Below are 16655 nucleotides of genomic sequence, written 5' to 3'. Positions count from 1 at the left end.
AGAGCTTTATCTGATAATTTCTTGCTTCTTCGAATTCACCCGTGGTGCAAGCTTTCAGCTCAAAGCGGCCGATCACAACCAAGGATGACTCTCAGTAAGCAACACTTCGAAAAGACATTGCCGACCAGTCGATTCAAGCGTCTCCGGTGGAGATTTCCCATCAGGACAGACCTGCGCCAATCGAACTGCGCGGTGGTGCTAAATGAGGAGTGTCCGACACTCTCTTACCGGGGCGTATTCTCCACACTGCCTCTGACGGCGTCCAGCCAATCACAATGCGCGTTTGCTGAAGTCAGTCCACACCCGGCCTCCCGCGCCGACTGCTTGGGGGTTGGACCGAGAGATCATCTCCCTCACTCCCGCCACGCTTCTGCTGTTTCGCTGATGTCAGAGCCTGAGATAACAGCGCACGACTGCCGGTCACAGCGGCAGCCAGATCCCCACGATGAAAATCGTCGCCGTGTTACTGGGATTGATTGTCGACTGCGCTGGTAAGTAAACCCAATCAAGCAAACTTAAAGCATTGAATACAAAATCGAGCTCCCGAGCTCGGTGTCCACAATTCCTGATGTCTCTTTTCATTTTCAATATTCTCAGAACTCTCTCTCTCTCTCTGTCTCTCTCCCACTGTCTCTCTCTCTCTCCTCACACTCTCTTTCCTCTGTCTCGCTCTTGCATTCTCTCGATTTCCGTGTCCCCCTCTATCTCTCTCTCTCTCTTTCTTTATTTCTCTTTGTCTGTCCCTCACACGCAGACACTTTCTTCTCTCTCTCTCTCTCTCTCTCTCTCTCTCTTCCGCTCACATGCTCTGCCGCTCTTTGGTTTGCCCACTCTCAATTTCTCCGTTCAGCGTACGCGGTTCATTCTCCGTCCCCCGGGGGTCTCCCCGCTTACTAACCGTTCCCCTCTGCTGCCAGAGGCGAGCTCGTGGAGCATCGAGCAGACACCGCCCGCTGTTTCCGCACCGCCGGGGAAGGAGGTCCAACTGAACTGCGCCCTGACCGGCGGCGGCAGCGATCCATACATGTACTGGTATCGGCAATACCCGGGGGAGGGGGCGCCCCGGAACCTGTTCTACTCCATAGCAACCGGCGCAGTGAACACGGAGAAATCAGTCGAAGGTTTCATCGCCCGGAGACCGAAGGAAAAGACTTTCATTCTGAGAGCCGACGAACTGTGGGCCAATCAGTCGGGCCTGTACTTCTGCGCCTGGAGTCCTCACAGTGGCTGAGAGAAAAGCAGCCACCCGACAAAAACTTGTACAGGTGACGAGGCGGAGTCGGAGGGGGTGGAGAGGAAATGACGTCACACGCAGCAGACGCATGATTGACAGCAGGGAGGGGAACCGACCGCATTGGCCAGTACAGCACCGCAAACTCGTGCGTGCCCCTCCAGTCCCTGCTCACGTACATGCCTGAATGCCTCTCGATCTTCGCTCGTTACTCCCAACACCAGCTCCCCCTGGCGGCCGCATTCAAGGCACCCAACATTCTCCGGGGAACAATTTGCCCCGCAAATCTCCTTTCAGATGGCACCCTCGCCTTAAAGGTATGACGATTGGCCTCTGCGGGACGTTTCACAAGGCCAAGCGGCCCGGTAGAGGGCTCCGACCCGCGGCTACCTGACGGACATGTCTCAAGTTATGACTGGCACAGACACGGGCAGATTGCGTTTTGCACAGGGTAGACAGGGCGGGCTGGAGGTAAGGAAGTGTCAGGCATTCCTTTCCTCCGCTGGTCTGCAGATCACGCTTGGGCTGAGCAAACACCCTGCACCACCCCCCCACCCACACCCCCCGATCAAGGTGGCGTGAAACCTTGGGAGCAGGTGGTGGATGGTCGTAGGAGCAGCCGGTGCATATATCACATGTCCCGGACTGACCCCAGGCAGTCAAGCCCTGAAGAGTATTGATAATGCTGGGCACAGCTGTTTTGTAAAGACACACTGCCCAGAAGAAGGCGATGGCAAACCACTTCTGAAGAAAAAAAAATGCCAAGAGCACGATCGCCAACGACATACGACACAGCACCGAGCGTGCGAACGCAGAGAAGGCACGAGTTGGAAATTTATCAAAGAAAAGATGTATCTTAGAGACTAAGAATACTTCTGACGAAAAGGCTCGGCCCAAAATGTTGACTGTATTCTTTTCCGTAGATGTCTTCTGGCGTGCTTAGTTCTTTTCAACACTCTGTGTGTGTGTGTGTGTGTGTGTGTGTGTGTGTTGCTCTGGATTTCCAGCATCTGCAGATTTTCTCTTGTTTAAGAAAGGCCGTGCAGGCATTCGAGAGGAGGGTCACGAGACGGATACCGGGAATGAAAGGGTTAACGTATAAGCAGCTTTCAATGGATCTGGACCTGTACTCGTTGGAGTATAGAAGAATGAGGAGGGATCTCGTTGAAACCTATTGAATAATAAAAGGCCTCGATAGAGTGGAAGTGGAGAGGATGTTTCCTATAGTGGGGGGGGGAGTCTAGGAACAGAGGACACAGATAGAGTGAAGGTGGAGAGGATGTTTCCTACAGTGGGGGAGACTACAACCAGAGGGCACAGATAGAGTGGATGTGGAGAGGATGTTTCCTATGGTGGGGGAGTCTACGACCAGAGGACACAGATAGAGTGGATGTGGAGAGAATGTTTCCTGTATTGGGGGAGTCTAGGACCAGAGGACACAGATAGAGTGGATGTGGAGGGGATGTTTCCTGCAGTGGGGGAGTGTAGGACCAGAGGACAAAGATAGAGTGGATGTAGAGACGATGTGTCCTGTAGTGGGGGAGTCTAGGACCAGAGGACACAGCTAGAGTGGATGTGGAGACGACGTTTCCTGTAGTGGGGGAGTCTAGGACCAGAGGACACAGATAGTGTGGATGTGGAGGGGATGTTTCTTGTAGTGGGGGAGTCTAGGACCAGAGGACCCAGATAGAGTGGATCTGGAGAGGATGTTTCCTATAGTCGGGGGAGTCTAGGACCAGAGGACACAGATAGATTGGATGTGGAGAGGATGTTTCCTGTAGCGGGGGAGTCTGGGACCAGAGGACACAGATAGAGTGGATGTGGAGAGGATGTTTCCAGTAGTGGCGGAGTCTAGGACCAGAGGACACAGATAGAGTGGATGCGCAGAGGATGTTTCCTATAGTTGGGGGGAGTCTAGGACCAGAGGACACAGATAGATTGGATGTGGAGAGGATGTTTCCTGCAGTAGGGGAGTCTGGGACTAGAGGACACAGATAGAGTGGATGTGGAGGGGATGTTTCCTATAATGGGGGAGTCTAGGACCAGAGGACACAGATAGAGTGGATGTGGAGAGGATGTTTCCAGTAGTGGCGGAGTCTAGGACCAAAGGACACAGTTAGAGAGGACGTGGAGAGGATGTTTACTATGGTGGGGGAGTCTAGGACCAGAGGACACAGATAGAGTGGATGTGGAGAGGATGTTTCCTGTAGTCGGCGGAGTCTAGTACCAGAGGACACAGATAGATTGGATGTGGAGAGGATGTTTCCTGCAGTAGGGGAGTCTGGGACCAGAGGACACAGATAGAGTGGATGTGGAGGGGATGTTTCCTGTAGTGGGGGAGTCTAGGTCCAGAGGACACAGATAGAGTGGATGTGGGGAGGATGTTTCCTGTAGTCGGGGAAGTCTAGGACCAGAGGACACAGATAGATTGGATGTGGAGAGGATGTTTCTTGTAGTGGGGGAGTCTGGGACCAGAGGACACAGATAGAGTAGACGTGGAGAGGATGTTTCCTATGGTGGGGGAGGCTAGGTCCAGAGGACACAGTTAGTATGGATTTGGAGTGGATGGTTCCTATAGTGGTGGAATCTAGGACTACAGGACACAGATGGAGTGGATGTGGAGAGGATGTTTACTGTATTGCGGGAGTCTAGGACAAGAGGACACAGATAGAGTGGATGAGGAGAGGTTGCTTCCTGTAGTGGAGGGTAGTCTAGGACCAGAGGGCACAGATAGAGTGGATGTGGAGAGGATGTTTCCTATTGTGGGGGAGTCTAGGACCGGAGGACACAGATAGAGTGGATGTGGAGAGGATGTTTCCTATAGTGGGGGGGAGTCTAGGACCAGAGGACACAGATAGAGTGGATGTGGAGAGGATGTTTCCTATAGTTGAGGGGAGTTTAGGACCAGAAAACTCAGATAGAGTGGATGTGGAGAGGATGTTTCCTGTAGTTGGGGAGTCTCGGACCAGAGGACACAGATAGAGTGGATGCGGAGAGGATGTTTCCTGTAGTGAGGGAGTCTCGGACCAGAGGACAAAGGTACAGTGGATGTCGAGAGGATGTTTCCTGTAGTGCGGGAGTCTGGTATCAGAGGGCACAGATAGAGTGGATGCGGAGAGGATGTTTACTGTAGTGGGGGGAGTCTAAGACCAGAGGACACAGGTAGAGTGGATTTGGAGAGGATGTTTCCTGTACTGGAGGAGTCTCGGACCAGAGGACACAGATAGAGAGGATGCGGAGAGGATGTTTCCTGTAGTGGGAGATTCTGTATCAGAGGGCACAGATAGAGTGGATGAGAGGGGATGTTTCCCGTAGTGGGGGAGTCTAGGACCAGATGACACAGATAGAGTGGATGTGGAGACGACGTTTCCTGTAGTGGGGGAGTCTAGGACCAGAAGACACAGATGGTGTGGATGTGGAGAGGATGTTTACTGTAGTGGGGAATGTAGGACCAAAGGACACAGTTAGAGAGGACGTGGAGAGGATGTTTCTTATGGTGGGGGAGTCAAGGACCAGAGGACACAGATAGAGTGGATGTGGAGAGGATGTTTCCTGTAGTCGGCGGAGTCTAGGACCAGAGGACACAGATAGATTGGATGCGGAGAGGATGTTTCCTGTACTGGGGGGAGTCTAGGACCAGAGGACACAGATAGAGTGGATGTGGAGAGCATGGTTCATGTAGTGGGGGAATCTAGGACCAGAGGGCACAGATAGAGTGGATGTAGAGGGGATGTTTCCTGTGGTGGGGGAGTCTAGGACCAGAGGACACAGATAGAGGGGATGTGGAGACGATGTTTCTAGTAGTGGGGGAGTCTAGGACCAGAGGACACAGATAGAGTGGATGTGGAGACGACGTTTCCTGTAGTGGGGGAGTCTAAGACCAGAGGACACAGATGGTGTGGATGTGGAGAGGATGTTTACTGTAGTGGGGAATCTAGGACCAAAGGACACAGTTAGAGAGGACGTGGAGAGGATGTTTACTATGGTGGGGGAGTCTAGGACCAGAGGACACAGATAGAGTGGATGTGGAGAGGATGTTTCCTGTAGTCGGCGGAGTCTAGGACCAGAGGACACCAATAGATTGGATGTGGAGAGGATGTTTCCTGCAGTGGGGGAGTCTGGGACCAGAGGACACAGATAGAGTGGATGTAGAGGGGATGTTTCCTGTGGTGGGGGAGTCTAGGACCAGAGGACACAGATAGAGGGGATGTGGAGACGATGTTTCTAGTAGTGGGGGAGTCTAGGACCAGAGGACACAGATAGAGTGGATGTGGAGACGACGTTTCCTGTAGTGGGGGAGTCTAGGACCAGAGGACACAGATGGTGTGGATGTGGAGAGGATGTTTACTGTAGTGGGGAATCTAGGACCAAAGGACACAGTTAGAGAGGACGTGGCGAGGATGTTTACTCTGGTGGGGGAGTCTAGGACCAGAGGACACAGATAGAGTGGATGTGGAGAGGATGTTTCCTGTAGTCGGCGGAGTCTAGGACCAGAGGACACAAATAGATTGGATGTGGAGAGGATGTTTCCTGCAGTGGGGGAGTCTGGGACCAGAGGACACAGATAGAGTGGATGTGGAGAGGTTGCTTCCTGTAGTGGAGGGTAGTCTAGGACCAGAGGGCACAGATAGAGTGGATGTGGAGAGGATGTTTCCTATTGTGGGGGAGTCTGGGACCAGAGGACACAGATAGAGTAGATGTGGAGAGGATGTTTCCTATGGTGGGGGAGGCTAGGATCAGAGGACACAGTTAGTATGGATTTGGAGAGGATGGTTCCTATAGTGGTGGAATCTAGGAATACAGGACACAGATGGAGAGGATGTTTCCTGTACTGGGGGAGTCTCGGACCAGAGGACACAGATAGAGAGAATGCGGAGAGGATGTTTCCTGTATTGGGAGATTCTGTATCAGAGGGCACAGATAGAGTGGATGAGAGAGGATGTTTCCTGTAGTGGGGGAGTCTAGGACCAGCGGACACAGATAGAGTGGATGTGCAGAGGATGGTTCCTGTAGTGGGGGAATCTAGGACCAGAGGACGCAGATAGATTGGATGTGGAGAGGATGTTTCCTGTAGTGGGGGATTCTGGTATCAGAGGGCACAGATAGAGTGGATGCGGAGGGGATGTTTCCTGTAGTGGGGAGTCTAGGACCAGAGGACACAGATAGACTGGATGTGGAGACGACGTTTCCTGTAGTGGGAGAGTCTAGGACCAGAAGACACAGATGGTGTGGATGTGGAGAGGATGTTTACTGTAGTGGGGAATCAAGGACCAAAGGACACAGTTAGAGAGGACGTGGAGAGGATGTTTCCTATGGTGGGGTGTCTAGGACCAGAGGACACAGATAGATTGGTTGTGGAGAGGATGTTTCCTGTAGTGGGGGAGTCAAGGTCCAGAGGACACAGATAGAGTGGATGTGGGGAGGATGTTTCCTGTAGTCGGGGGGAATTTAGGACCAGAAAACAAAGATAGATTGAATGTGGAGATGATGTTTCTTGTAGTGGGGGAGTCTGGGACCAGAGGACACAGATAGAGTAGATGTGGAGAGGATGTTTCCTGTAGTGGAGGGGAGTCTAGGACCAGAGGACACAGTTAGTATGGATTTGAAGAGGATGGTTCCTATAGTGGTGGAATCTAGGACTACAGGACACAGATGGAGTGGATGTGGAGAGGTTGCTTCCTGTAGTGGAGGGGAGTCTAGGACCAGAGGGCACAGACAGAGTGGATGTGGAGAGGATGTTTCCTATTGTGGGGGGGAGTCTAGGACCAGAGGACACAGATAGAGTGGATGTGGAGAGGATGTTTCCTATAGTTGGGGGGAGATTAGGACCAGAAAACTCAGATAGAGTGGATGTGGAGAGGATGTTTCCTGTAGTGGGGGAGTCTCGGACCAGAGGACACAGATACAGTGCATGCGGAGAGGATGTTTCCTGTAGTGGGGGAGTCTCGGACCAGAGGACAAAGGTAGAGTGGATGCCGAGAGGATGTCTCCTGTAGTGCGGGAGTCTGGTATCAGAGGGCACAGATAGAGTGGATGCGGAGAGGATGTTTCCTATGGTGGGGGAGGCTGGGACCAGAGGACACAGTTAGTATAGATTTGGAGAGGATGGTTCCTATAGTGGTGGAATCTAGGACTACAGGACACAGATGGAGTGGATGTGGAGAGGATGTTTACTGTAGTGGGGGAGTTTAGGACCAAAGGACACGGTTAGAGAGGACGTGGAGAGGATGTTTCCTATGGTGGGGGAGTCCAGGACCAGAGGACACAGATAGATTGGATGTGGAGACGATGTTTCCTGTAGTGCGGGAGTCTAGGACAAGAGGACACAGATAGAGTGGATGTGGAGAGGTTGTTTCCTGTAGTGGAGGGGAGTCTAGGACCAGAGGGCACAGATAGAGTGGATGTGGAGAGGATGTTTCCTATTCTGGGGGAATCTAGGACCAGAGGACACAGATAGAGTGGATGCGGAGAGGATGTTTCCTGTAGTGGGGGAGTCTAAGACCAGAGGACACAGGTAGAGTGGATTTGGAGTGGATGTTTCCTGTACTGGGGGAGTCTCGGACCAGAGGACACAGATAGGGAAGATGCGGAGAGGATGTTTCCTGTAGTGGGGGATTCTGTATCAGAGGGCACAGATGGAGTGGATGAGAGGGGATGTTTCCTGTAGTGGGGGAGCATAGGACCAGCGGACACAGATAGAGTGGATGTGCAGAGGATGGTTCCTGTAGTGGGGGAATCTAGGACCAGAGGACACAGATAGAGTGGATGTAGAGGGGATGTTTCCTGTAGTCGGCGGAGTCTAGGACCAGAGGACGCAGATAGATTGAATGTGGAGATGATGTTTCTTGTAGTGGGGGAGTCTGGGACCAGAGGACACAGATAGAGTAGATGTGGAGAGGATGTTTCCTGTAGTGGAGGGGAGTCTAGGACCAGAGGGCACAGATAGAGTGGATGTGGAGAGGATGTTTCCTATTGTGGGGGAGTCCAGGACCAGAGGACACAGATAGAGTGGATGCGGAGAGGTTGTTCCCTGTAGTGGAGGGGAGTCTAGGACCAGAGGGCACAGATAGAGTGGATGTGGAGAGGATGTTTCCTATTGTGGGGGAGTCTAGGACCAGAGGACACAGATAGAGCGGATGTGGAGAGGATGTTTCCTATAGTGGGGGGGAGTCTAGGACCAGAGCACGCAGATAGAGTGGATGTGGAGAGGATGTTTCCTATAGTTGGGGGGAGTTTAGCACCAGAAGACTCAGATAGAGTGGATGTGGAGAGGATGTTTCCTGCAGTCGGCGGAGTCCAGGACCAGAGGACACAGATAGATTGGAAGTGGAGAGGATGTTTCCTGCAGTGGGGGAGTCTGGGACCAGAGGACACAGATAGTGTGGATGTGGAGGGGATGTTTCCTGTAGTGGGGGAGTCTAGGTCCAGAGGACACAGATAGAGTGGATGTGGGGAGGATGTTTCCTGTAGTCGGGGAAGTCTAGGACCAGAGGACACAGATAGATTGGATGTGGAGAGGATGTTTCCTGCAGTGGGGGAGTCTGGGACCAGAGGACACAGATAGTGTGGATGTGGAGGGGATGTTTCCTGTAGTGGGGGAGTCTAGGTCCAGAGGACACAGATAGAGTGGATGTGGGGAGGATGTTTCCTGTAGTCGGGGAAGTCTAGGACCAGAGGACACAGAGAGATTGGATGTGGAGAGGATGCTTCTTGTAGTGGGGGAGTCTGGGACCAGAGGACACAGATAGAGTAGATGTGGAGAGGATGTTTCCTATGGTGGGGGAGGCTGGGACCAGAGGACACAGTTAGTATGGATTTGGAGAGGATGGTTCCTATAGTGGTGGAATATTGGACTACAGGACACAGATGGAGTGGATGTGGAGAGGATATTTACTGTAGTGGGGAGTTTAGGACCAAAGGACACAGTTAGAGAGGACGTGGAGAGGATGTTTCCTATGGTGGGGTGAGTCTAGGACCAGAGGATACAGATAGATTGGATGGGGAGACGATGTTTCCTGTAGTGCGGGTGTCTAGGACAAGAGGACACAGATAGAGTGGATGTGGAGAGGTTGTTTCCTGTAGTGGAGGGGAGTCTAGGACCAGAGGGCACAGATAGAGTGGATGTGGAGAGGATGTTTCCTATTGTGGGGGAGTCTAGGACCAGAGGACACAGATAGAGTGGATGTGGAGAGGATTTTTCCTATAGTGGGGGGGAGTCTAGGACCAGAGGACACAGATAGAGTGGATGTGGAGAGGATGTTTCCTATAGTTGGGGGGAGTTTAGGACCAGAAAACTCAGATAGAGTGGATGTGGAGAGGATGTTTTCCTGTAGTGGGGGAGTCTAGGACCAGAGGACACAGATAGAGTGGATGCGGAGAGGATGTTTCCTGTAGTGGGGGAGTCTCGGACCAGAGCACATAGGTAGAGTGGATGCCGAGAGGATGTCTTCCTGTAGTGCGGGAGTCTGGTATCAGAGGGCACAGATAGAGTGGATGCGGAGAGGATGTTTCCTGTAGTGGGGGGAGTCTAAGACCAGAGGATACAGGTAGAGTGGATTTGGAGTGGATGTTTCCTGTACTGGGGGAGTCTCGGACCAGAGGACACAGATAGGGAAGATGCGGAGAGGATGTTTCCTGTAGTGGGGGATTCTGTATCAGAGGGCACAGATAGAGTGGATGAGAGGCGATGTTTCCTGTAGTGGGGGAGCCTAGGACCAGCGGACACAGATAGAGTGGATGTGCAGATGATGGTTCCTGCAGTGGGGGAATCTAGGACCAGAGGACACAGATAGAGTGGATGTAGAGGGGATGTTTCCTGTAGTCGGCGGGGTCTAGGACCAGAGGACGCAGATAGATTGGATGTGGAGAGGATGTTTTCTGTAGTGGGGGATTCAGGTATCAGAGTGCACAGATAGAGTGGATGCGGAGAGGATGTTTCCTGTACTGGGGGGAGTCGAGGACCAGAGGACACAGATAGAGTGGATGTGGAGAGCATGGTTCATGTAGTGGGGAAATCTAGGACCAGAGGGCACAGATAGACTGGATGTAGAGGGGATGTTTCCTGTGGTGGGGGAGTCTAGGACCAGAGGACACAGATAGAGGGGATGTGGAGACGATGTTTCCTGTAGTGGGGGAGTCTAGGACCAGAGGACACAGATAGAGTGGATGTGGAGACGACGTTTCCTGTAGTGGGGGAGTCTAGGACCAGAGGACACAGATGGTGTGGATGTGGAGAGGATGTTTACTGTAGTGGGGAATCTAGGACCAAAGGACACAGTTAGAGAGGACGTGGAGAGGATGTTTACTATGGTGGGGGAGTCTAGGACCAGAGGACACAGATAGATTGGATGTGGAGAGGATGTTTCCTGCAGTGGGGGAGTCTGGGACCAGAGGACACAGATAGAGTGGATGTGGAGGGGATGTTTCCTGTAGTGGGGGAGTCAAGGTCCAGAGGACACAGATAGAGTGGATGTGGGGAGGATGTTTCCTGTAGTCGGGGAAGTCTAGGACCACAGGACACAGATAGATTGGATGTGGAGACGATGTTTCCTGTAGTGCGGGTGTCTAGGACAAGAGGACACAGATAGAGTGGATGTGGAGAGGTTGTTTCCTGTAGTGGAGGGGAGTCTAGGACCAGACGGCACAGATAGAGTGGATGTGGAGAGGATGTTTCCTATTGTGGGGGAGTCTAGGACCAGAGGACACAGATAGAGTGGATGTGGAGAAGATGTTTCCTATAGTGGGGGGGAGTCTAGGACCAGAGGACACAGATAGAGTGGATGTGGAGAGGATGTTTCCTATAGTTGGGGGGAGTTTAGGACCAGAAAACTCAGATAGAGTGGATGTGGAGAGGATGTTTCCTGTAGTGGGGGAGTCTAGGACCAGAGGACACAGATAGAGTGGATGCGGAGAGGATGTTTCCTGAAGTGGGGGAGTCTCGGACCAGAGCACATAGGTAGAGTGGATGCGGAGAGGATGTTTCCTGTAGTGGGGGGAGTCTAAGACCAGAGGATACAGGTAGAGTGGATTTGGAGTGGATGTTTCCTGTACTGGGGGAGTCTCGGACCAGAGGACACAGGTAGGGAAGATGCGGAGAGGATGTTTCCTGTAGTGGGGGATTCTGTATCAGAGGGCACAGATAGAGTGGATGAGAGGCGATGTTTCCTGTAGTGGGGGAGCCGAGGACCAGCGGACACAGATAGAGTGGATGTGCAGAGGATGGTTCCTGTAGTGGGGGAATCTAGGACCAGAGGGCACAGATAGAGTGGATGTAGAGGGGATGTTTCCTGTAGTCGGCGGAGTCTAGGACCAGAGGACGCAGATAGATTGGATGTGGAGAGGATGTTTTCTGTAGTGGGGGATTCAGGTATCAGAGTGCACAGATAGAGTGGATGCGGAGAGGATGTTTCCTGTACTGGGGGAGTCGAGGACCAGAGGACACAGATAGAGTGGATGTGGAGAGCATGGTTCATGTAGTGGGGGAATCTAGGACCAGAGGGCACAGATAGACTGGATGTAGAGGGGATGTTTCCTGTGGTGGGGGAGTCTAGGACCAGAGGACACAGATAGAGGGGATGTGGAGACGATGTTTCCTGTAGTGGGGGAGTCTAGGACCAGAGGACACAGATAGAGTGGATGTGGAGACGACGTTTCCTGTAGTGGGGGAGTCTAGGACCAGAGGACACAGATGGTGTGGATGTGGAGAGGATGTTTACTGTAGTGGGGAATCTAGGAACAAAGGACACAGTTAGAGAGGACGTGGAGAGGATGTTTACTATGGTGGGGGAGTCAAGGACCAGAGGACACAGATAGATAGGATGTGGAGAGGATGTTTCCTGCAGTGGGCGAGTCTGGGACCAGAGGACACAGATAGAGTGGATGTGGAGGGGATGTTTCCTGTAGTGGGGGAGTCGAGGTCCAGAGGACACAGATAGAGTGGATGTGGGGAGGATGTTTCCTGTAGTCGGGGAAGTCTAGGACCAGAGGACACAGATAGATTGGATGTGGAGAGGATGTTTCTTGTAGTGGGGGAGTCTGGGACCAGAGGACACAGATAGAGTAGATGTGGAGAGGATGTTTCCTATGGTGGGGGAGGCTAGGTCCAGAGGACACAATTAGTATGGATTTGGAGAGGATGGTTCCTATACTGGTGGAATCTAGGACAATAGGACACAGATGGAGTGGATGTGGAGAGGATGTTTACTGTAGTGCGGGAGTCTAGGACAAGAGGACACAGATAGAGTGGATGTGGAGAGGTTGCTTCCTGTAGTGGAGGGGAGTCTAAGACCAGAGGGCACAGATAGACTGGATGTGGAGAGGATGTTTCCTATTGTGGGGGAGTCTAGGACCAGAGGACACAGATAGAGTGGATGTGGAGAGGATGTTTCCTATAGTGGGGGGGAGTCTAGGACCAGAGGACACAGATAGAGTGGATGTGGAGAGGATGTTTCCTATAGTTGGGGGGAGTTTAGGACCAGAAAACTCAGATAGAGTGGATGTGGAGAGGATGTTTCCGGTAGTGGGGGAGTCTCGGACCAGAGGACACAGATAGAGTGGATGCGGAGAGGATGTTTCCTGTAGTGGGGGAGTCTCGGACCAGAGGACAAAGGTAGAGTGGATGCCGAGAGGATGTTTCCTGTAGTGCGGGAGTCTGGTATCAGAGGGCACAGATAGAGTGGATGCGGAGAGGATGTTTACTGTAGTGGGGGGAGTCTAAGACCAGAGGACACAGGTAGAGTGGATTTGGAGAGGATGTTTCCTGTACTGGAGGAGTCTCGGACCAGAGGACACAGATAGAGAGGATGCGGAGAGGATGTTTCCTGTAGTGGGAGATTCTGTATCAGAGGGCACAGATAGAGTGGATGAGAGGGGATGTTTCCTGTAGTGGGGGAGTCTAGGACCAGCGGACACAGATAGAGTGAATGTGCAGAGAATGGTTCCTGTAGTGGGGGAATCTAGGACCAGAGGACGCAGATAGATTGGTTGTGGAGAGGATGTTACCTGTAGTGGGAGATTCTGGTATCAGAGGGCACAGATAGAGTGGATTCGGAGAGGATGTTTCCTGTAGTGGGGAGTCTAGGACCAGAGGACACAGATAGAGGGGATGTAGAGACGATGTTTCCAGTAGTGGGGGAGTCTAGGACCAGAGAACACAGATAGAGTGGATGTGGAGAGCATGGTTCATGTAGTGGGGGAATCTAGGACCAGAGGGCACAGATAGAGTGGATCTAGAGGGGATGTTTCCTGTGGTGGGGGAGTCTAGGACCAGAGGACACAGATAGCGGGGATGTGGAGGCGATGTTTCCAGTAGTGGGGTTGTCTAGGACCAGAGGACACAGATAGAGTGGATGTGGAGACGACGTTTCCTGTAGTGGGGGAGTCTAGGACCAGAGGACACAGATGGTGTGGATGTGGAGAGGATGTTTACTGTAGTGGGGAATCTAGGGCCAAAGGACACAGTTAGAGAGGACGTGGAGAGGATGTTTACTATGGTGGGGGAGTCTAGGACCAGAGGACACAGATAGAGTGGATGTGGAGAGGATGTTTCCTGTAGTCGACGGAGTCTAGGACCTGAGGACACAGATAGATTGGATGTGGAGAGGATGTTTCCTGCAGTAGGGGAGTCTGGGACCAGAGGACACAGATAGAGTGGATGTGGAGGGGATGTTTCCTGTAGTGGGGGAGTCTAGGTCCAGAGGACACAGATAGAGTGGATGTGGGGAGGATGTTTCCTGTAGTCGGGGAAGTCTAGGACCAGAGGACACAGATAGATTGGATGTGGAGAGGATGTTTCCTATAGTGGGGGGGAGTCTGGGACCAGAGGACACAGATAGAGTAGATGTGGAGAGGATGTTTCCTATAGTTGGGGGGAGTTTAGGACCAGAAAACTCAGATAGAGTGGATGTGGAGAGGATGTTTCCTGTAGTGGGGGAGTCTAGGACCAGAGGACACAGATAGAGTGGATGCGGAGAGGATGTTTCCTGAAGTGGGGGAGTCTCGGACCAGAGCACATAGGTAGAGTGGATGCGGAGAGGATGTTTCCTGTAGTGGGGGGAGTCTAAGACCAGAGGATACAGGTAGAGTGGATTTGGAGTGGATGTTTCCTGTACTGGGGGAGTCTCGGACCAGAGGACACAGGTAGGGAAGATGCGGAGAGGATGTTTCCTGTAGTGGGGGATTCTGTATCAGAGGGCACAGATAGAGTGGATGAGAGGCGATGTTTCCTGTAGTGGGGGAGCCGAGGACCAGCGGACACAGATAGAGTGGATGTGCAGAGGATGGTTCCTGTAGTGGGGGAATCTAGGACCAGAGGGCACAGATAGAGTGGATGTAGAGGGGATGTTTCCTGTAGTCGGCGGAGTCTAGGACCAGAGGACGCAGATAGATTGGATGTGGAGAGGATGTTTTCTGTAGTGGGGGATTCAGGTATCAGAGTGCACAGATAGAGTGGATGCGGAGAGGATGTTTCCTGTACTGGGGGGAGTCGAGGACCAGAGGACACAGATAGAGTGGATGTGGAGAGCATGGTTCATGTAGTGGGGGAATCTAGGACCAGAGGGCACAGATAGACTGGATGTAGAGGGGATGTTTCCTGTGGTGGGGGAGTCTAGGACCAGAGGACACAGATAGAGGGGATGTGGAGACGACGTTTCCTGTAGTGGGGGAGTCTAGGACCAGAGGACACAGATGGTGTGGATGTGGAGAGGATGTTTACTGTAGTGGGAATCTAGGAACAAAGGACACAGTTAGAGAGGACGTGGAGAGGATGTTTACTATGGTGGGGGAGTCAAGGACCAGAGGACACAGATAGATAGGATGTGGAGAGGATGTTTCCTGCAGTGGGCGAGTCTGGGACCAGAGGACACAGATAGAGTGGATGTGGAGGGGATGTTTCCTGTAGTGGGGGAGTCGAGGTCCAGAGGACACAGATAGAGTGGATGTGGGGAGGATGTTTCCTGTAGTCGGGGAAGTCTAGGACCAGAGGACACAGATAGATTGGATGTGGAGAGGATGTTTCTTGTAGTGGGGGAGTCTGGGACCAGAGGACACAGATAGAGTAGATGTGGAGAGGATGTTTCCTATGGTGGGGGAGGCTAGGTCCAGAGGACACAATTAGTATGGATTTGGAGAGGATGGTTCCTATACTGGTGGAATCTAGGACTATAGGACACAGATGGAGTGGATGTGGAGAGGATGTTTACTGTAGTGCGGGAGTCTAGGACAAGAGGACACAGATAGAGTGGATGTGGAGAGGTTGCTTCCTGTAGTGGAGGGGAGTCTAAGACCAGAGGGCACAGATAGACTGGATGTGGAGAGGATGTTTCCTATTGTGGGGGAGTCTAGGACCAGAGGACACAGATAGAGTGGATGTGGAGAGGATGTTTCCTATAGTGGGGGGGAGTCTAGGACCAGAGGACACAGATAGAGTGGATGTGGAGAGGATGTTTCCTATAGTTGGGGGGAGTTTAGGACCAGAAAACTCAGATAGAGTGGATGTGGAGAGGATGTTTCCGGTAGTGGGGGAGTCTCGGACCAGAGGACACAGATAGAGTGGATGCGGAGAGGATGTTTCCTGTAGTGGGGGAGTCTCGGACCAGAGGACAAAGGTAGAGTGGATGCCGAGAGGATGTTTCCTGTAGTGCGGGAGTCTGGTATCAGAGGGCACAGATAGAGTGGATGCGGAGAGGATGTTTACTGTAGTGGGGGGAGTCTAAGACCAGAGGACACAGGTAGAGTGGATTTGGAGAGGATGTTTCCTGTACTGGAGGAGTCTCGGACCAGAGGACACAGATAGAGAGGATGCGGAGAGGATGTTTCCTGTAGTGGGAGATTCTGTATCAGAGGGCACAGATAGAGTGGATGAGAGGGGATGTTTCCTGTAGTGGGGGAGTCTAGGACCAGCGGACACAGATAGAGTGAATGTGCAGAGAATGGTTCCTGTAGTGGGGGAATCTAGGACCAGAGGACGCAGATAGATTGGTTGTGGAGAGGATGTTACCTGTAGTGGGAGATTCTGGTATCAGAGGGCACAGATAGAGTGGATTCGGAGAGGATGTTTCCTGTAGTGGGGAGTCTAGGACCAGAGGACACAGATAGAGGGGATGTAGAGACGATGTTTCCAGTAGTGGGGGAGTCTAGGACCAGAGAACACAGATAGAGTGGATGTGGAGAGCATGGTTCATGTAGTGGGGGAATCTAGGACCAGAGGGCACAGATAGAGTGGATCTAGAGGGGATGTTTCCTGTGGTGGGGGAGTCTAGGACCAGAGGACACAGATAGCGGGGATGTGGAGGCGATGTTTCCAGTAGTGGGGTTGTCTAGGACCAGAGGACACAGATAGAGTGGATGTGGAGACGACGTTTCCTGTAGTGGGGGAGTCTAGGACCAGAGGACACAGATGGTGTGGATGTGGAGAGGATGTTTA

General features: G+C 52.4%; 1 gene segment (V, D, J or C); it reads left to right on the top strand.

The window, feature by feature from the left end:
- Nucleotides 1–384: 384 nt before the first annotated feature.
- Nucleotides 385–1231, top strand: LOC140208106 (T cell receptor beta variable 30-like). The segment is given in 2 exon segments: nucleotides 385–491; nucleotides 918–1231. Coding segments are annotated over 2 exon segments (360 nt in total).
- The last annotated feature ends 15424 nt before the right edge of the window (nucleotides 1232–16655 follow it).

The sequence above is a fragment of the Mobula birostris genome, chromosome 13 (assembly GCF_030028105.1).
Source record: "Mobula birostris isolate sMobBir1 chromosome 13, sMobBir1.hap1, whole genome shotgun sequence".
NCBI lineage: Eukaryota > Metazoa > Chordata > Chondrichthyes > Myliobatiformes > Myliobatidae > Mobula > Mobula birostris.
This window is presented reverse-complemented; position numbering and strand designations above follow the sequence as displayed.